This window comes from Bicyclus anynana, chromosome 23 (genome assembly GCF_947172395.1).
Source record: "Bicyclus anynana chromosome 23, ilBicAnyn1.1, whole genome shotgun sequence".
Taxonomy (NCBI): domain Eukaryota; kingdom Metazoa; phylum Arthropoda; class Insecta; order Lepidoptera; family Nymphalidae; genus Bicyclus; species Bicyclus anynana.
This window is the reverse complement of record NC_069105.1, coordinates 5,815,041-5,837,925: the sequence shown is the minus strand read 5'-3', so window position 1 is coordinate 5,837,925 and position 22,885 is coordinate 5,815,041. Positions and strand designations below refer to the sequence as shown.

Below are 22,885 nucleotides of genomic sequence, written 5' to 3'. Positions count from 1 at the left end.
GATCTCTCTGGCGCTGTTGATAATGCAATAGTCCTAGGTTCGATTTCCAGCTCAGAATTTAGGATTTCATATTTTCTAAATTGACTCTGGTGCTTGATATCATCTGTCACTACAATTCAATTGTTTTAAGCTTATTAATCAAATTTATTATAATAAATTTAGAAACTCAGCTAAAATTGCCTGGTGGGAGGCTTCGGCCGTGGCTAGTTACCACCCTACCGGCAAAGACGTACTGCCATTAGTACGGGGATATAAAAATTAAATGTCTCAAACGGTGAAGGAAAAACATCTTGAGGAAATCTGTATTTCAAAGAATTTTCTCAATTCTCTTCGTATCGGCCAATCCGCATTGGACCAGCGTGGCGGATTATTAGCCTAACCCCTCCCATTCTGAGTGGAGACTCATGCTCAACAGTGAGCCGAATGTATGGGTTATTAATGATAATGATGATTCGTACGGGAATGAAAACTTTATGGGTGAAACCGCTGGTAGCTAGTAGCTATAAATACATAAATAACACTAATATTAAGTGTTATACATCTAAAATCATCTTTCTTTTTAAACATGTGATTATTCATATAATTAAAATTAATGTTTTAGATACGTAATTAATCATTTAATTAATGTTTTAGACATCTAATTTTTCATATAATTAATGTTTTAAACATGTAATTATTTACACAGTTATCATGGATTAAGTTAATATATACTCAGAGGCAAAATTATCCGCCCACTTTAATATACTCGCGACATATTAAAGTGGGCGGATAGTTGTGCCTCTGAGTATATTTGGTTACGTATTGCACATACGAGTAGACACAAAACTTACGTCCATAGGATAATGACAGTACCAAGGCGGTGACATCAAACTCACATCTGGCTGTTTCCAACCGAAACACAGAGCAGTGTTTCGATTATTTGCCTTTAATTAAATAAATATGTCATCATCATCACCATCATAAATTTATACCATAGTTTAGTAAACAATATGTCTACTTTTTAACTGACTGACTTTAAAAGGGGGAGGTTCTCAATTCGAGTGTATGTTTTTTTTTGTATGTCTTTACCTGATTACTCGAAGACGCCTGGAATGATTCTTATTTTGTTCGAAAGGGTATACTCCTGAGGTGGTTCCATTTTCATCATGTCAGGATCTGATGAAGGGACTTTCAAAAATCGTAAGAGCCCGGACATGCAATGAGAATTTTGAATGATGAACAGTAGCTATCTTGTTATTGGGCTTTTAAGACGACTACACGGAGAATCATACTTTGGGAGATATTTTCTTGCCTAGATCCAAATCTAGTATAATCACACTAAAAATGGATGAAATAAAAAAAATTACTGTACCTTGTCGGCGAAAATTTCAAGGGGTAGGTATATATACGCTCCCGAGTGAATTGTTATTTTTGTAATCTCATGGAGAGATTAACCATGTACACAGGAGATACTATAGTGCACAAGTGCGTGCGCAAGCACAGGTGCACTCTCATAGTACGATGGGACGGCAGACGGACACGACTGGTGAGAGATCAGGCGCTGGACCGACGGCTTTACGTGCTCTCCAACACCAAGGCAACTCCAGGCTGCTTTTAAGATTTTTTTGCAAGAAAAATCCCAAAAACATATATTTCTCCCTCGACCTCATTGTCCGTAGCTGATCTAGCTAACAACGGGGCGAATGAGGCAGTAGTAATGAGGCACAGCGCCGGCCCGAAGTAAATTTTAGAATGGAGCGATATCCAATTATGACGCCTCTCCTGTTTGCTCCTAATAATGTATACCTATTACCTATACCATTGTGAGTGCAAAGTAAGTATGGAACGTGAAGATCTCGACCATACTCTGGAGTGACTAACGTTCTTTACCATTTAGGCGCCCTCTAGGATTTGGCGCCTGGAGCGACTGCTCCGTCAGTCGTATGGGCGGGCCGGCCCATTGAGGCATATATATAATATTTATAATATAATGTGCGTCCGTGCCTTATCTGTTTCCTGCCTCTGCTGATCTCTACCCTACTGTGTAAGTAAATCCTAAGTATACAGGAAGGCCTTAAAACTAGTCGCCTTAAAGCGTACCTAAAACCTAATTAAGCCCACAAGGAAGAAATAAATGCAGTACATTTAAATTGTAAATAGTTTAGACGGCCGCGTGGCCTAGTGTTTAGTGACCCTGCTTTCTGCATCCAGGGCCCTGTTTTCGATTCCCATAACTGGAAAAATAATAGTTATGTAGTATATCAATTTATATTATTAAAATTAGCTTTGTGCCGATATCACGGGCTTTAAGTACGCTTAATTTGGCAGTGATGTTGTGTGTTATGTATGAGTTTTTTTATTTATTTAGCCCGGGTACTAAATATCGAAATTAATTAAACTGTATAGTTATTCATGGTACCTAAAGAGTTTGTGTAAATTGTTTGCAATGTGACGAACATTTTTTTTTTAATATTTTTTATTAGTTCCATCCAACTAATTAGAAAAAAACTGCGTACGACAATAGTCTGACGGGCGGGGATCGAACCACCACTCCGGACACCGGAGAAGAGTCCAGCCACTTTACCACCGAGCTTTTTGTAGGCTGTAATTGTTGAAAGTGTCAAAGTCAAGCTGAATAGCGCTGCTAATACCTTTCCCGATGTTTTTCCTTCACTGTTTGAGACGGTGAAAAGTTGAGAAAACCTGTATACCTGAGAATTTTCTTAATTCTCGTGTGTGAAGTTAGCGTGGTGACTGGTGGCCTAAGGCCTATCCCCTCTCATTCCGAGAGGAGACTGTGCTCAACATACAACGTACAACAATATATGGGTCGTTATTAACGATGATGATGAATCCCTTTGAGATGTAATAATGCAGATATCGTGGGAAACTCCCCTTTTACAAAAGGGCAAAGTCGTAGGAGTGAACTAGTATTATAAAATTTAAAATAGATCTGATATGAACCACGTATTCAATGTTCATTCATACAGATCGCAATCACGAGTCATTTAAAACGTTATTTGTTTGCATACGAGCCAATATCCAATGTTCGGTATTCCGTATGCAATATTACGAGTTAAGCTACTGTTACACATGCTCATTTCAAGCACGAAAGCATGCTACTATTGAGCAGTTGCTACTTATTAGCATGTGTATCGCAACAATGCTAATAATGAGCATGCTTTTTGCTGTGAATGCCTGTAGAAGATGCTGTTTTCTGCTGTCATCGTTGGCATTACAAATAAATAAATAAATGCTTAATTCGAGCTTGCTCCAGAATCAACAGTCGTGCGATTTATGAGCATGCTACTTGCTGCGCGGGTGGAAGGTGGCGTGCTTTTAGCTGAACAAGTTTGCTTATTGAGTATGCTTGTCGATCAGCATTGCTCTGTATTCTCTTCACCTTCATCTCTCCCTGTCTCGTCGATACTACAGACAGAGAGCGATAGATACAAATTAGCATGTGTAATTGGAATATTTGCTTTGAGCATGCTTATTCAGGAGCTAAATAGCATGTTTATTGCTAGCAAATGTAAACTGATAATAAGCATGCTCGTACGTATGGGGCATACTTAATAGCACGTTTTTAGCATGCTATTTTAGAGCATGTGTAACAGTACCTTAACTCTGCAAGTGGAACCTTGTGTAGGATGACAAGAGAGTTTTGTGTCACATTCGCTAGTTTTATCTGTATGATAGAGTTTTATTGGTGTATTTTTGAATCTTACTTTATGATTATGTAGGATCATTTCTTTCGGTTAAAGTGAAAGTGGACCAAATTACTATAATTCAAACTTCACTTAACTTTGAAGAAAATTGAGGTCTATATCTTAACCCACGAATAATAATATGGTCGTACATAATTTTGAAGTAACACAAATATTATCTAGAATGATCGATAGCTTAATTTAGATTTTAGGTAAATCTTGACGACATGATTTTCTATGTATTTTAAGACATCCCTCACCCTCTCTCTCTCCTAATGAAGAAATAGTAGCGATATGACCGCCTTTTGTATAAAAAGAAAACAAGTTATTGAGATTTCTCTTACAAGAAAAACCCCAATAACATATTTTTTAGTTGACGTGACTCCAGATTCGATCCTTGCACCCCATGTGGATTGTTCGTAATCGAACCTGCTTAGCACGAGACCAATGAGGCAGAGCAGCAAAACTCCATTATTCCAAATCAAAAAAAAAGATACGGTTCGAATTTCAAGTTAGTCATGGCTTTAAGAAAGCCGCCGCAAGCTTACATAGTTATGACGTCATAAACATATTTATGACGCATCAAAGTTGCGCGTGACGATTTTGACACGCAGTTAACTTTGTGTTTTTATGTTTTTCTTATCCGGTTATTTACGTGAATTGTTTTAAAAGTGTAAAAAGTAGGGAAAATATAGTTTAAAGTTTTTTTTTCAATAATTATAAAGTACGATAAATTAATTCACGTAGAATTGATATCTAAAGACATAATATCTTGTAGTATAAGTAGGGATTTTTTTATTTTATGATGACAAGTGCGTATGTGTGTAAACTAAAGCAGAAAAGTATTTTTAAAATTATTTATTTTTAGATATAAAGGTGTACAACGTATAACATCGAATAATGTTTACCCCGCGTTGCTTCATTACCAATAACATGCTGATTATAATTTAAAACTATGTAGTATTAATTATAACTATTAATATAAATTATAGTCACGATAGTTTAAATTCTAACATAAAGTGGCTAATTGTCTTAATTTCATTTAGTTCCATAACCAACGAAAGTTATCTGTACAAATAATACCTTTTAAATATTGTCTACAATGTCTTCAGGAAGTATAGAAACCTATGTACATAAATATATAATGTAAGTAAACACCAAAATGTGCATGTCAGTGGAGTAGTTAAATTTGGCTCATTTTTGTGGTGATTTTGTAGGCACGTAACATACCTAATAGTATAAAATCGTTGATGAAAATAGTTGACGCATGCCTTGCGTAAAATAAAATTTCCTACATTGCGCAATCTGCATGCCTTTTCAAGCAAATAGCAATAACTTAGAATCTCCTAGTCTCATTCAAAAGTGCTCTTTAGTAGAGAAGAAGTTCTCCGTCTTCTATAAAAGTGGTTGAGGTGTTATTCGATTCGGAATTACATGTAAATAGTTTTTGAAAAAATTGAAGAACCGCTCGCAAAAATTGCAAAAGTTATAAACAATTGATCAAAATTTTCTATCTACATTCAATTCCGAATCGAATGACACCTCAACCATTTTTATAGGAGATGGAAATTTTTTTTTCTACAAAAAACACTTGTTAACCATTGTAACCTACTCGTAGTATGACCTGCGGACCCTAATTGTCCAATGAAAACAAGCCATCAATATAACTGAAAACTGTTACGTAAAAAGTTACGTAGCGTAAATTGTTCAAAATTTTGTTGCCTACGTAATTTTTTAACGCAATCCATTTTGTATTGGGTGTTATAATAACAGTACCATCATCGATATTATAATAACGGGTTCGATTTCCATGATATCTCAAGAGTATTTGTTACACGCCCGTTTGCCGTGACGAAAACTTGTGTCACGAACTTGTGCAAAATTTGTCGCTAACTTGATTATTTAGTAAACTATCATGTCAACACTATCATGTTGTAGATATCAATTGTAAGAGTCAGAGGCGTAGCGTGTCTTGGAGGGGCCCTGTGTCAAAATTAGTTATGGGGCCCATTATGGGTAAAGATTTCTTAAGAAAGAAATATGTTCTTCAAACCAAAGGTCACTGTGGATTACATGAGACGAATATCTTAGCATTCCATGGATTCACCGTGACGGTGCCGGGTCCATCGCGTGGTAGAGAGAAAAACTCCGAGCAAAGTCCTGAATTTGTGACTACAGGATGTAGGGTTAAGGAATTCCTCCCTGCCTAGCCAAACTTGGTAAGATCCTATTAGAGCAGCTCTGGATACTCGTTCTAATATGGAACTAGATGCACTTCTAGAGAGGCCAAGGTCTTTAAGCAAGTTATAGAGAGATTTTGCTGGTAATCCTCTCGCACCTACTTCTACGGCATACAGCTAACTACATAGCCATTTTTAGTTAGTTCATTTGCTAGGTCATAATATTTATTCACTTTTACAGTGGTCCTTCGGAATGTCAGTCTCCCACGGCACAGTAAGCTCTACAAATACTATTTGGTTAGTTTGTTTGGACAAAAGGAAAATGTCTGGTCTAGATCTCGAAAGCGACATCCGCTGGGATTTTATAATGCTTCTCATACGTATCCATTAATAAAGTCCAATCAGGCATACTAGGCAGACTAATAATTTTAGCTTTCTTGCGTTAGGGGCCCCTTATCATTGATACGGCGTTAGCTACGCTCCTGCTTAGAGTGTAGGTGTAATAAATTTCAATATATTGTTGTTAGGCGTTCCGTAGGTTGCTCGCACACTTTTATAATTTTTTTTTATTGGGGTTAACAAACGGAATTACGACCAGTATTACACAAGAATATTAGGCTGAATATTTTAGTTCTTCGTACCTAATACCGTTAACCAATATAATATTGACAATATTATGTTTGCCTGAAATCGAACGGCAGCTTTTGCCTACATATATTGTATATATTAACGTCTAGGATAGTATTGAGAGATTTTCACACAGTAAAAGTATAGTGCAATTATATTTTAGTGTCGCTGCATATGGGAGCCACAATCACAAATGCTAGAAGCGGCGTTTTGTGGAGGTTTTGACACGCGGTTAACGTTGTGTTTTTTGTGATTTTCTTATCCGGCTTCTTACGTGAATAGTCAGTATAAATGACTTTTAAAAGTATAAATAGGAAAAATGTAAATCCGTTATAATACTTTTTTGGTACGATAAATTAATTCACGTAGAATTGATATCTAATAAAACAATTTCTTGTACTATAATGTGCAATTATATTTTAGTGTCGCCGCATATGGAGCCACATAAAGCTGCCAACTAAAGCTAGAAGCGGCGTTTTGTGGCGTGTGGCAGCCACAGGCGTCACCGACCATGTGCGACAAGTCCATATCAAATGTATGATATTTCAAATGTATGATATCGTTTCTTATACGTATGGCTAGGGTATGGAACTCTCTCTCGAAGTCAGTATTTCCTAATTCTTACAACTTGGACATCTTTAAGATGAGAGTGAATAGGCATCTTCTAGTCAAATGCGTATCACCTTAGGCCACATCTACACTTACCATCATGATATCATCAGGTGAGATTGTGGTCAAGCGCGAGCTTATTCCGTATAAAAAAAAATGAACACTACTGAAAAGAGGTTGGTGGCGGCGTTTTGTGGCGTGGCGTGGCGTGGCGTATGCGAGGACACTTATAGTATGTAGGAAGCATACATGGTACAAGTTACAATTACAAGTTGGTTTTTCAAATTTCACTTACCTCGTATGCCTTCTTGCCGTGTTCGTCGTGTATTTCGTCGTGTTCGGATTTGTGATGCTTCCCGCCGCCTGTAACACACAGAGAGATGAGTCTATTACAACTTTTTTAGATTAGGGGTAATCGTCATCATCAGTGCAACGATCCTATTAATCCTACTAATATTATAAACGCGAAAGTTCTTATGATGTATGTTTGTTTGGATGTTTGTTACTCTTTAACGCCGCTACTACTAAAACGATTTGGCTGAAATTTGGAATGGAAATAGATTTTACTCTGGATTACATAGGCTACTTATTATCCCGAAAAAACCGAGATTTTCGAAACCTGATGATTTTGATGGAATGTATGTTTGTTACTCTTTCACGCCTCGGCTGAGATTTGAAGTAGAGATAGAATATAATCTGGATAAACACATAGGCTACTTTTTATCCTGGAAATAATCATGGTTCCCCAGGGATTTGTAAAAAAACTAAATTCCACGCGGACGAAGTCGCGGGCGCCCGCTAGTATTGTCAATAATAATGACGATATTATTGCCCGTGTGTAGGCTACCTTTAATTTTGATTAAAAATTCAAGATACGCTGCCAAGTATAATAACCGTTGAAGCAAGAAGTTAGACATTAGGCACAGAATTAAGTGCTCCAATCTAAAGACAATCCAAATATCCGCTTGATGAGGTATTAAGGCAGCATTAATCCATCAAGAAAATTGAGTTTCCACGAACATAAAAATGCCGTTCGGACGGCCAATCTCCACCGATTTATTTCTTTTAATTAATTTACTTTTCTATTTCAATTTAAGTATAATGCAAATGCCATGTAGTTACCTTTTATAGTTTACTAGCCGACGCCCCGCGGTTTCACCCAAGTAGTTCTCGTTCCCGTGAGAATACGGAGATAAAATGATAATGAATAGTTTAAAAAACTAAAAAAAACGCTTGATACCCATATCATGCGGGTGCATCACATAGCTTGTCCGCCATCTTGGACATCCGCCATATTGGATTTAAGCCACGTGACTATTGTTTCGTATTACTGACAGCAAACCCTTTCATTTGATATCCATATCATGGGGGTGGATTTCAAAAATCCAGTCCGCCATCTTGGACAGGCCTCCATAATAGGTATAGGATTTGTAATGACGTTTCTTAGCTAGTCATGTATTGTTATCAGAACTCAGAGCGTGTGCAAAATTTCGAAGACCGGGAAGTGGGTCAAATTAATATTCCAAGATTTTCTTACATACCTATATAGTTACAAGTAAAGCTTACCTTCCGATTGACAATTTGAATAGGTAATTTAATTTTGCGCTTTCTTACAATTTGAAATAATAACCAAAGATAAATTGTAAATTGATTGATTTGATTCGAAATATTTTCCGCCATTTATGCGTTAAACCTCCAATTACGCACTAGATTTGTACTAATTTCCTGTTTACACTGTTTAATCTTATTGCTTAACCACAATCCTCTACTCTCTATCGATAATAATCGATTCTCTTTCTACAATCGTTAAAACTTCAAAAACTAAAGAACGTATGAGAATGACATTCGCTAACGACCGGCCAAGTTATCAAAGAAAGAAATAGTAGATTGTTATACAAGGGGCTAAAAAAACCCATCATATACGTGGTATTTTTAGGGTACGAGCCGTAAGGCGAGGACTGCTAAATAGAAACCGAGTTTATAATGGGTCTTTTTAGCCCCGCGTGTTACACTATACTTTTCACTACGATTGCGAGAAAATAAAATAATTCAGTACAGTGTTCAATGTCAGATTTCTTTTTGCAGACGCAACTCGCAACTCAATAAAATCCACACAAATAAAAAAATACGCTTTCCACAGACAATAACGCTGCATTTCGTTCCAATTTAAAATTTTTATCAAACAACCGTCACTCACACGTCGTCACTTACCATCAGGTGAGATTGCAGTCATGGGCTAACTTGTAAAGAATAAAAAAAAAAGAAAACAATCAGGGCCTTACATAACATGTACTCGTACCCACCTATGATGATTCTATTTACGAATTAAACCTTTTACGTTTTATATTAGGCTAGTACTCGTAACATACAAAAATTAAAAAAACTAAATTACTTTAGTCCCTAGAGGCTGAAATGCTAATTAAGCCCCGCCGTGAAGTTGTATTTGACAGTGTTTTTGAGCAAGAGTAGTGAAAAGTGCGTCTATTTCAACATATATTCACACATCACAATATCTCCAATATAACCTGGACAATACCTTGCAATGTAAGTATATCATGGTCCCACCTCAGCATAACGTTACCATGACCTTTTAAAATAGGGTATGTAGCGTTGATTTTCAGCTGAAATGATTTTTAGCATAAAATGAAAATCCCTACAGATAAGCCGTGGCTAGTTACCACCCTACCGGCAAAGACGTACCGCCAAGCGATTTTGCGTTCCGGTCCGGTTCCGGATTTAGCATTGTCGCATTGAAACCAAAAGGGGTGTTTTCATCCTTCTCTTCTCAAGTTAGTATGCTTTCATCTTAGATTGCACTTACTTACCATCAGGTTTGATTGTAGTCAAGGTCTAACTTGTTAAGAATAAAAAAAAGATGACACACAACTTTATGCAACACAAAATAGCATGGCGTAAATTACCTTCACCTTAAAAATAGTTCCACTATTAGATATTGTAATTTGTATTACTAATATATTTTATGCTCCATTTTGATCCAGAATCGATTAGTGAAACTCTTACTGGGGTCATCGCAAAAACACATACCTCGACACAATGGTGATTCGTCTCAGATCTGAAATTGTATCAGAATTTCCTCACGGTCCATAAAAACGATGTACTTGTAATAATTATTACTACAGTGACCTTCGTTTGTGTTGGCCGAGGTTTCAGCATCGACTTTGCTGATTCACCTATCTGATAGCTTAGCAACATTATTACGTTTATGAATTTCCAAAATGAAAAAGTCTGCGGTCTGCGATCTCAGCTAACTTTTAGTGGCGAAGCAGTCTAAGATGGAAGCTAGTTTACTTGACAGAGGTACCTACAAGTTTATTTAATCATAACCTAGACGGTTTAAGGTCCTAGACGGTTATATCGACAGACACATCACGTCACAGACAAGTAGCATGGCAGACACTCACAGACAGCGTCCATGCCGGTACGAGGCCACATATAAAGATCCGTTTATATCTACAGACACAGTGCATCACTGACAAGTAGCGTAGCAGACACCCACAGACACTGTCTTTTCTCACTGCTCAGCAGGTAGCTAGGGACACTTAAAGTCCTTTTCATGAAAGAAGTCCCCCAGACGCGGCGCTAATGGTTTAATGGCGCTCATTGTCTTACGGTAATGGCAACAGGTCCGTTTACATCTACAGACATTTAGCCAGACACGTGCCGTGGCAGACAAAATAATATTCTTATATACAGTGCTTATAAACTTATTTATATCTATCGAAACGCAGCCGCGCAGACGTTGACAGACTGGCCGGCCCGGCCAGTATTTGCGGAAAGAATATTTTGTCTGTCCTTTTCATGAAACCTGAACTAAAATTGGCAGCGCCATAAATAAATGGCAATAAGACCGCCATCTTTTTATTTTTGTTTTTGTTACTGTAAGGTGGGCTGATGATATCATTCAGATAGCCGGAAACGAATGGATAAAATCTTGCAAAGACAGGGAGTTGTGGAAGAAGATGGAGGAGGCCTTTACCCTTTGAGGGGTCCATATTTAATAAGAACTTATTATCTTATATAACTAACGGAAAACTTGTAAATATAACTAACGGATAACAAACTACTAACAACTTTTGAAATGTAAATGTAAATATGGAATAAACGGCTTCACGGACAATGAGCGCCATTAAGACATAAGCGCCGCGTCTGGGGGACTTCTTTCATGAAAAGGACTTTAAGTGTATCTAGCTACCTGCTGGGCAGTGTGAATAGACGGTGTATGTGTGTGTCTGCCACGCTATTTGTCTGTGACGCACTGTGTCTGTAGATATAAACGAACTTTTATATGTGGCATCGTACCGAAACGGTAAATCGTTTGGCAGTACGTCTTTGTCGGTAGGATGGTAACTAGCCACGGACGCTTAACCAGACATGCACGGACCAGGCCAGAGTTAAACCAATATAGAAATTTATGAAATCCTAAACTTATCCGAGCTGGAAACCGAAACCAAGACTTCTCCGTTAGAAAGCCAAATGCCGGATTTTTAAAAATGTCTCCAATGTCGGCAGAAAAGAAGGGTAAGGGTAGGGTTAGTAAGTACACATACAGACAGGCACTACAAACTAGGCTTACAGACAGGCACTATAGACTGACAAAATTGGCAGAATAGCTTCTTACGGACTCAAAACTCATTTTTCGAAGAGCTGGCTGAAATAAATGTCTTCCCTACTTAATAGAAACTCGTTTCTAGCAGAAATAATTCCGCTTTACAGAATAAGTCTCATGATATGAAAAGAGCTCTATCAGTCTGTGCATAAAAGCGCTTTCTTTATGCAGTGATAAGAGTAAGGTGCTTCTTGAAGAAAGCTTCAACGGTATTAAGGTATTGGTTTCGCATTAAAACTTGTTATAGCAGAATTTTCTTCAATATACTTGTAAGAGTATTTGTATCAAGTCATATTAGACCGGGAACTTGCAGTAGTCAGACATTCCTCATTTTATGATCGATATCATCGTCATTTTAAGAAATTCAATATCACGTGTCTCAAACGTTGAAGAAAAACATCGTGAGGAAACCTGCCCACAAGAGAATTTCTTAATTCTCTGCGTGTGTGAAGTCTGCCAAACCGCATTGGGCCAGCGTGGTGGACTATTGGCCTAACCCCTCTCATTCTGAGAGGAGACTCGAGATCAGCAGTGAACCGTATATGGGTTGATAATGATGAAATGATGATCATCGTCATCATCAGCCGATGAATGTCCACTGCAGGGCATAGGCCTTTTGTAGGGACTTCCAAACATCACGATACTGTTACTGAGCCGCCTGCATCCAGCGAATCCCTGCGACTCGTTTGATGTCGTCAGTCCACCTGGTGGGAGGTCGACCACTTTGTAGTGCGGGGTCGCCATTCCAGCACCTTGGGGCCCCAACGTCCATCGACTCTTCGAACTATGTGCCCTACCTATTGCCACTTCAGCGACTCGTTGAGCTATGTCGGTGACTTTGGTTCTTCTGCGGATCTCCTCATTCTTGATTCGATCACGCAGAGATACTCCGAGCATAGCTCGTTCCATCGCCCGCTGTGTGACTTTGAAAGATCGATATATTTGTGTGTTATTTGTTGATTCAGGGTCTGGAGCAATGAAATCTACTATGTTCCAAAGCTACTACAGTCCATACTCCATATCATCATTATCACCCCATATTCGGCTCACTGCTGAGCTCAAGTCTCTTCTCAGAATGAGAGAAGTTAGGCCAATAGTTCACGACGCTGGTCCAATGCGGTTTGCCAGACTTCACACACGCAGAGAATTAAGAAAATTCTTTGATATGCAAGATATGCGATATCCTCAGATGTTTTTACTTCACCATTTAAGACACGTGATATTTAATTTCTTAAAATGCACACAACTGAAAAGTTGGCTTTAAATAATTGACTCGTTTATTTTTACTACTATACTATGGATGGACCTGTGGTATATCTTCATCAAAATGTTATTTAGAATTGAAAATGTCATTTAACAACAGTGGACACTTTTATTATGCCAGTTATAGAATAGTAAAAGGGTATGGCCCAGTGGATATGACCTCTGCCTCCGATTCCGGAGGGTGTATATTCGAATCCGGTCAGGAGCATGCGCCTTCAACACTTGACTTCCGAATCAAACGCAGAGGTCATGTCACGTCTCTCAAACAAATGAGAAATGATCTAAATACTCAAGAAATGTTATGTATGCATGTAAGATATCATATAACCTTTGAACTTTGATTTTATGACTATTTCCTTTTGTAATTATAAAATTCCTGAATACTAATCTGGGACCTCTCGAGTAAAAAGCAAGACATTGCCCATCGCGTCAGTAAAGTAGACGTTAGGTTAGTCAACCAAATAAATCTTCCTTAATTTCTATTTCTCAAATCACGTAACACAAGTTATCTAACTGCGTTTGCATTCAGAGTAACTACAAGTTTGTTTTTAGTGAAATCGTCAACCACTTTTTTAAATGAAACTTTTTTGAATGGCTAAAAAACCGGAAACTTCTAAATTCAATGCGTTTTTTGTGTCCGCAGGTTTATCCGTAGTTCTTTTTTTTTTATAAAAAACCTAGTTGAGTTTGTTGTGTGCTCTTCTCAGATTGAGGCACGTTTGGAACTTGTATAATTTACTGTATCGAACTAAGAAGCTGTAACAGTTAGATATCCCTCATTTATTTGAAAAGTTTGACAGCTTAAGGTATGGTATTATGAAATTAGGACTGTGGTGTCTTTGGAAAATTGGAAGTTTCAAGCGTTCACTTGGGTTATTATGTAACTCGGTGTACCATTCAAACAATCAGTCACTACATCGCATTTTCAGTTTTGCAATCATCTAACGTTGTGTTTTCAACGAAATTATATAATTATCGTTATTTTACGTGAAGTAAAATTAGTATAGTCGTGGAAGTAGCCGATAGTAATGTAATTTTAACGAAAAACTAAGTATTTAAGTAATTCCGTTGAAATAATTATGTTAGATGATCGTAGAAAGTAAAAATCATTACAATTTAATGTAAAATGGTGCAATCAAGGTCATTTCGTTGAAGTAACTATTTTAGATGATCGTTCGTTATCGATCCACATTCGGCGTACTGCGGAGCTCGAGTCTTCTCTCAGAATGAGAGGGGTTAGGCCAATTTTTCGCCACTCTAGCCCAATGCGGATTAGCAGATTTCACATACGTAGACAATTAAGAAAATTCTCTGGTATGCAGGTTTCCTTATGTTTTCCTTCACCATTTAAGACATGTTGACAACTGAAAAGTGGGCGGTGCGTGCCCGGACCGGATTCGAACCTACGCCCTCCTATCGAAGACAGAGGTCACTAATCCACTGGGCTATCACTCCATCTTCTTATCTTATCTTATTTGTGGCTTATTTTTAAGTTTTACTGACCGAATTATTTTTTTTTCTTTCTTTCTTTCTTTCAATTAGCATTCCTAAAATGAAACAAGTCTGGCTACCGCAGACTGCCGATTTACTTTATGATAAATTATTATGCGTGCCAAATTAATTTAACGAAAATATCAACCCTATCTCTTTAAAAAATCCTTTGGATAAATATTACACAAAGAAATGAATTTTTCTATAGACTCTCCATCCCCACTTTAAATATATTGGTCAATTAGGCAATATTTTTAGGTAGAATGCATTTTAGTGGCGATAGCCTTGTTAGAGAAATTAGATATTTTACAACGTCATACATCCAATATTTTATTATAAAACCTTATTAATAAAACAATAGAGTTCAAAATCGCGGTGCACTTCACTTTTCAGATGAAAGTAGTTGTTGGTGAAAAGGGGTTGGATACAGTGAGGGTCCAAATATTTCATAGAGTAAATAGTATGTGAGCGATGCAAATTGGGAAAGGTTCGAAAGTATCTGATCTCTTGATGAGATGGATTTGTGAAGATAAAAATAAATAGAAAAAGATAAGGGAATGGGTATTTTCTTTTTTTTTGTATATATCTTTAACTAGGTGTACTAATTTATATTTGTACCAATATGGTAAAATATATCCTTTTTAAAACGATCATAGGTTGTTCATTATCGGTCTATTAGATCATAAAAAATAATTGTAATTCATCATTAACCTCATATTCAGCTCACTGTTGAGCATGAGTATCCACTCAGAATGAGAGGGGGTTAGGCCTTCGTCCACCACGCTGGCCAATGTTTTTGAGAATTTACTCTCAAATTTAGTTTTAAATTATACTTTTGAATGAACGTCCGAAAGTGCTGTCCGCATTGATGGTCTATAATTTATCTGTGCCAAGCAAGTTTTGTTTACTAGTATCGCCTTTAAGTTTTTTTTTTATTTAAAACCATGACTAAGTATAATAAGTATTCACAGCGAAAGTATGATAATTAATATTTCTGTAAATAACGAGATCTCAGGAAAACTGAAATTTAAAATAAATCGGACATCTTTTTATTTGACTTGTATACGTTTACTAAGACTATGACGTCATTTTTGCTGACGGTATTTTTGGCGTTTGTATAAATAGATAAAATACGCAATTTTCAACTTTAGTTTCATAAGTTATCTTTTACTATTTCTTATTATAATTGGTATATTTCGGACACTTATTCCAAGTGCTATACGAAATTAATATTGTTTATGTTGGAGCCAATCATAATTTTATACTATAGATCGGTTACGTCCCTACAAAATCACCGCAAAAAGTAATCCGAATAATAGGTTACAAAACTGAGCGCATACATGCATAATTTTGTCTTTAATTCCGTTATTTATTTATGTATAATATATAGTTTTTACCCTCGACATCGTAGACGATATTTAGGTAATACTTGTTTAAATAACGTTCGTTGTTGACCACAACTAACATTTAGACGTGGAAATTTTCCTTTTGAGCGCTTAATTTTTTCATGACCTAGCAACACATCTGACATTATTTAACATCATTGGTTGGAGCTATAAAATCGAAAGAGATTCTCTTATTCGCCTATTCATTTGTCTATACTTCTGCGACTTCGTCCACGCGGAATACCTTGACAAAAATCAACCATATTTTTTTTTGAAGTTTTAGAATTTGCAAAGGTGAATTCCTTAATAAATGATGTTATGCGTTGTTTGTAAATACAAAACTTGTTCATTAAATTGGCAGTTAACTCAATGATTCGCTAAATAATTTATAGCCCCGCTTGCGAGGAGCTTTGCCGCGAAGTATAGCTAGTAATTTTGTGGTCACGCGCATAATTTTAGTTTTTATGTAATTACAACTAAAAATTACCTAACTTTCATTCAAAGTCTATTGAAAGCAGATTAAAGTCGCTCTTTTTTACATTAACTTGCTTAATTTGAATGCACGTGTTTTTTATTGGATGGCTAACATAGCTAGTTTTCTTTGGCTATTTTTCTTTAAAGTTCAACTTGATTTTTTAAGATCTATATGAGTGTTTTTTTTTATAATTATATGGTTTTACTAATTTATGTAAATAAGCGGATGCCCGCGACTCTGCATGAAATCTCTGTTTATTACAAATATAAATAGCTAGACCAATTTCAGTTTTTGTTTATATTATAAAAATAGGACTAACCTGTTTCTCTATCGAAATCTTCATTCTTCTTCTGCTCCTTCTTGTGTGTTCCAGCTTGTACGGAGTCTACAGCTAGAGGAGCAGCGACTGCAGTCGGTGCTGTCTGCGACGCTGTCAGGGCAGTGTTAGATGCTGAGGAATCGGCGTCAGATGCTGATGGAGCGGTGATATCTGCTGCTCCTGTGCTCGTACTTATGTTTCCAACTGTCGTGTCTGGTCCAATTGTGTCAGATGCAGTGGTATCTGATGGCTTTCTTTTTTCCACGCTAGAGTCCGCTGTGGAGTCAGGGATAGGAGTCGTTTGTTTGTTCTTAAATTTACGCTTGTTTTTCTTTACTTTCGGGAAGAAGAGCGTCGGTTCTTCTTCCTTGGAATCGTTGTTTTCTGGCACCAGTGATATCCTTACAGTATCTTCTTCCGGTGTTGATGAATCAGAATAACGCGAGGAAAATTTCTGAGGCTTTCTTATTTTGGTTGTAGATTGAGTTGTTGTCGTTGTGTCTTCTTCGTCGTTTATCATGTACAATTGAGGGTTTCTAAACACAGATAGTTTACCGCTTGCTACAGTTTTACTAGTTTTCTTAGGTTTACGTTTCTCTGTCTTTGGCAAGTTTGTTGTCGTTGTTGTGGAATCTCTTTCTGGTTTTAAAGGATTGAGTTTATATTTGTCCTTGACGACATTTCGGTCGTCGTACTCTTCATACTCGCTCATCTTTTTCCACGTGGTACCACTTTGTGCATATTTATCGGAGTTTTCTCCAGGTTTGATTCTATCTCTCTCAAGTTCGTCTTTGTAAATTTCATCTTCTTTTAACTTTTCAGATATGGTCCGTTGTTCGACAGCGTGTCGTTCTTTCAACGCATCTACACTTTCGAGAAGTTTCTTTTTCTTGGCCTCACTTTCTTTTTGTTCTTCTTCCTTTTCCTTGTCTGATTTCTTCTTCTCTGCACTTTCGTCTTCATATTCGTCTTCGGCTTTCTTAGCTTCTTTTTTGTTTTCTTTGATTTCCTTAGATTCTTCCTCTTTTTCCTCCTTAGAAGTATTTTCAGTTGATTTTTCTTCTTCTTCGTTTTGTCGTTTAACTTTCTCTTGTGGTTTCACTTCTTCTTTAGCTTTTTTGCTTCGCGCTTTCAGTACTCTCAAAATCGGATCATCTTTAGGTTTTGTTATAATATTTACTATGCCTTCTATATCTGAAACATTTGAGATCACGGGCTTATTGGGATCAACTGCCTTAGCATCCCTGTGTACGTCTGACCAGTCTTTTTTTTCATAATAATCATCGTTGTCACTACCGCCTTTATCAAAGTAATCATCAACTTGTTCAGAAACAGCTTTCAACAAGAAATTCTTCGGATGCGCTAACCTCTTCTTCGGCTTGGATTTGGCAACATTCACTAACTCCTCCAACAACTCACCCTTGTCGCTTTTGAACGGCACCCAATCCGGATAAACGTTTTTAGTGTCAGTTTCACGTTTGGTCACATTTTGTTTAACAGTGCCTATGCTGAGCGACTCACAAGTGGACACGATAAAAACAAGAGCCAAGAAAAACGGCGCCATTTTGAAATGAGAAAATGTTCATAGTATCATAACTCGGTGGTGTTAGTAAACACGTGCCAGCGGATGATTGCGGCTCGGCTGCGCGGGACCGACTGTTAGCGTTGCTCAAACCACTATTATTTATACTGTTTATAAAACGATTCTCTTCGGTCGCGATCACCGGTGGAATAAAGTGCACTGAGTAGGTAGGGTTGGCAAGTGATAGTATATAGATTGTTGGTACATGCATATTGTGTATACGAATACTTGTGCAAAGGCTGGCGTAATCTGTGATCAAATTTCGAACTAGAACGCCTGTCCTAGGTAATTAGGCTGGTAATCCTTGACGAAGATTCTGGAAAAAAATATTTTGAATTAAGATACTCGCGTAGTTTTACGAACTCGTTTACAGATAATGTAACATAATTGCAATAAAAATGCAATAATATTACTTACTTACCTATTTTTGTATAGTTACCTATCTTCATTCTAGCTATTGAATACTATATAGTATTTTATACGCTTATAATTTAGAATCCACGAATTACGAAATAAGAGTTCTTTTAATAATTATGGTAGAGTATCTTAAAATTTAAAAAAAAACATTTTCTCAAAAAACTACTGATGTGGATCGGGTTTTATCCTTACATGTTTTTTAGAAAATCTTTTAGTGTTTATTAATTTTTGGTTAAAAATACCTATTTGCAAATAAAAAATCTTAATATTTAAAATAATCATTGGACGAACAAAACAAAACATTATGCGTCTCGCTTTAATCCAAGTGGATGTTACCACAAAAAATGAAACAGAATGTTTTTACTGTCACGTAATACAATGATGCATGACTAGCGTCGGTGAATCAATAAGCTGCGAGTGGCAACCCTGATCCAATGTAATCATTAATTTAAAAAGTAATCGACATTTCTTACAAAATTGACGCCTAATAAAAAGAGATCATATTAATGAAAAATGATGAAATTGGACGATTTACGTACCAATTTAATTTCATTTCATGGGATGTAATGGACAATTTGCATTTTTAATTTTCATCTAAAAGTGTATTCTTCAATACAATGCCAAGTGATCAGCTTTATAATAGAATTATAATAATGATTATAATTATAATTTGTAGCACTAATTATGAGTACTTAAGTTTTAAGTGGTTGTATAGGTATACAATAGTGTTATAATTTACCATCTCGGAGAATTATAAAAAGATTTAGTTGATTGAATTTATCCGTGGAATCATTTTAACAAAGCTGAGTTTGATTTTTACTTTTCTTAACTATTATTATAAAGAGGTAAGATTTTATTTTTTGATTGTTCATTGGTTACGAGTTAATTTAAAAACCGTGACAGCCCAGTGGAAATGACGGAAATGAAATGATTCGATCATTTCGAATCCGGTCCGAGGCACGCACCTCCAACTTTTCAGTTATATTGCATGTTAAGAAATTAAATATCACGTGTCTCAAACGGTGAAAGAAAAACATCGTGAGGAAACCTGCATACCAGATAATTTTCTTAATTCTCTGCGTGTGTGAAGTCTGCCAACCCGCATTGGGCTAGCGTAGTGGACTATTGGCCTAACCCCTCCCATTCTGAGAGGAGACTCGAGCTCAGCAGTGAGCCGAATATGTTGATGATATGTTTCCCATGTAATTTGTGATAAACTGAACTGTATGCGGACAAAGACACAAGCTGCCACTATTGTGTTAACAAGTTTCCAAATAAATCTCATATTTAACGATGAAATAGACTAACTTTTTTACCACATTCTTTACGCTGATCTGTAAACAAGTTTTATCATTTCAAAAGAGTTTGTAAAGTAGGCCTACTTGAATAAACAGAATTTACATTTCCCAAATATACGATTGTGAATGCAACTGTCATCTGAGCATCCGATAAAAAACAAGGTCAATGATCGCACACTAATCTCTTTTAGACTTCATTTTTAGGCCATATTAACGGCCTAGGGCTTTCCTTTTTATAGAAGATAGGATATATAACTTAGAACCACATAGTACGAAGAGCCGATGGACGTTGGGGTCCCAAGGTGCTGGAATGGCGACCCCGCACCGGAAAGCGCAGCGTTGGTCGACCCCCCACTAGGTGGACCGAGGACATCAAGTGGATCGCAGGAAACCGCTGGATGCTGGCGGCTCGAGACCATGCAAGAGACCTATGTCCAGCAGTGGACGTCCATCGGCTGATAATGATGATGACGTCACGAAACCATAGTAGATTATTACTGGAAACACGCACTATTCGAAGACTTGTGTCTTCAAGCATTGAGGAATTTTGAACGAAAAGATCAGTCGATGAACAAGGTCAATGACACAAATGACAAGGACCTCACGAAAATTTCATTCACGCAATTCGAACTTACTCGTAGGTACATATTCGAATTTCATGCTCCAATACAAATAGGAGTGAGTCCGAGCATGATTTGTATCTAAGCTTGTTCATCTGTTCACAATTCACTAAACAAAAGGTTGGCTTTCATTGGTCCAGTAGGTATTGTTGATACATTTTTTTCCAGCTGACTTGTATTTTCAGTCGATCGATCGATACCCACCCATATTCGGCTCACTGCTGAGCTCGAGTCTTCTCTCAGAATGAAAGAGGTAAGGCCAATAGTCCACCACGTGGCACAATGCGGATAGGCAGGCTTCTAACACCTAGAGAATTAAGAAAATTCTCTGGTGTGCATGTTTCCTCACGATGTTTTCCTTCACTGTTTGAAACACCTGATATTTAATTTCTTAAAATGCACACAACTGAAAAGTTGGAGGTGCGTGCCCGGACCGGATTCGAACCCAAATCCTCCGGAATCGGAGGCAGAGGTCAGATACACTGGGCTATCACGTACACGGTTAGCGTAGCTATAATTTATACATATATTACACTAATTTGCATGAGTTTTTGACGTGACGGCTGCACACTCGAAAAAAGATAACGTCATGCGTCGTTCCCTCGCTCTAGGGTTGCCAACTTTTTTTACAAGAAATAAAGTATATTGTGGTCTATGAAGATTATTAAACAGTATTTTAGAAAAACGAACATTTTCTTTTGAAAAATGGAACCATTCCTTCATTATTTTCTTATGACGTTGTCACGTTCACGTGCGTAAAGGATAAATACATTATATCTATGTAGTAAGCTGAAGAGTTTGTTTGTTTGATTGATCGCGCTAATCTCAGGAACTGGTCCGATTTGAAAAATTCCATCAGTGTTAGATAGCCCATTTATCGAGGAAGGCTATAGGCTATATATTATCCACGTATTCCTACGGGAACGGGAACCATGCGGGTAAAACCGCACGGCGTCAGCTAGTACATGATATCTACATTAGCAACTAACCTAAGGAACAAACTTATAACGTGATAATGCTTATTATCACGTCATAACAATTTTGCGTAATGTAAAATGAATAAAAGTATTTTATTTCAATGAATAGTGAGTATTATTTACACAATTATATGCCTATTGACAACAATAGTTAAACTTACCGGAAGTGGACGGTCTCTTAGTAGATAGTGGACAATTTCATTGGTTAAGTAACTAATCGAAATCTGTAATAGGGTTATGTTGGCCAGACGATAATACGCAATGATGCAATGTATTTGTCGACTCAATAGACATGAATATAAACATGACGAAGCAATGTAATGGAAATTGTGTAAACATTTGTTCTCGGTGAGATAGTTATTCTGATGGATTATGAGTATGACTAGCGGACACCCGCGTGGATTTTAGTTTTTCACAAATCCCTCGGGAACTATGGAATTTTCCGGGATAAAAAGTAGCCTATGTGTTAATCCAGGTAATAATATATCTCAATATTAAATTTCAGCTAATTCGGTTCAGTAGTCGAGGCGTGAAAGAGTAACAAACATTCATATCATCAAAGTCATCAGTTTTCGCAAATCTCGGGAAACCATGGATTTGTTCGGGATAAAAAGTAGCCTATGTTTAATTCCAAATTTCAGCCAAATCGCTTCAGTAGTATCGGCGTTAAAGAGTACCAAACATCCAAACATACATCCAAACATCCATACAAACTTTCGCGTTTATAATATTAGTAGGAAGTAGGATGACCAAACGTTTGTCATAAATACTGAAAGTTTGTCAAGTTATGATCCTACGGTTCGGTAGGCAGCTCTGGAGTTTGACAACTGGCAGGCATGTCAGCTGGTCCGTGGCGCAGTGGTGTGCGCGTTGGATTTACAAGACGGTGGTCCTGGGTTTGATTCCCGGATGGGCCGATTGATTGATTGGTCCAGACCAGGTTGGTGGATTTTGGTCGTGGCTAGTTACCACAGTACAGGCAAAGACGTACCAAGCTCTAGTCTACCACGCTGGCCCACACGCAGGTAATTAAGAAAATTTTCAGGTATGCAGGTTTTCACACGATGTTTTTCTTTCGCTGTTTGAGACACGTAATATTTAATTTCTTAAAATGCACATAACTGAAAAGTTGGAGGTGCATGCTCATCGACCAGATACGAACCCACAACCTCCGGAATCGGAGGCAGAGGTCATATCCACTGGGCTAACACGGTTACAAACGGAATTTTTTAAATTACTTTGTATGAAAACATGAAGTTTTTTTTTTAGTTAAATTAATTAGTTAATATAGTTCGGCTCCTTTAAGTGGTCTAGTCAACACCTTGAGTT

General features: G+C 37.2%; 1 protein-coding gene across 1 annotated transcript in view; it reads right to left on the bottom strand.

Annotated features, from left to right (window-relative positions):
• LOC112055485 (filaggrin-2-like) overlaps positions 1 to 18,393 on the bottom strand; it is a 32,757-nt gene extending 14,364 nt beyond the window's left edge. The window contains exons 1-2 of the mRNA XM_024095618.2: positions 16,663 to 18,393; positions 7,398 to 7,465 (exon numbers count right to left, since the gene is read on the bottom strand). Of these exons, the coding sequence (XP_023951386.1) occupies positions 7,398 to 7,465; positions 16,663 to 18,226 (1,632 nt within the window). The 5' untranslated portion in view covers positions 18,227 to 18,393. The remainder of the gene's footprint in view (positions 1 to 7,397; positions 7,466 to 16,662) is intronic.
• Positions 18,394 to 22,885: the final 4,492 nt, after the last annotated feature.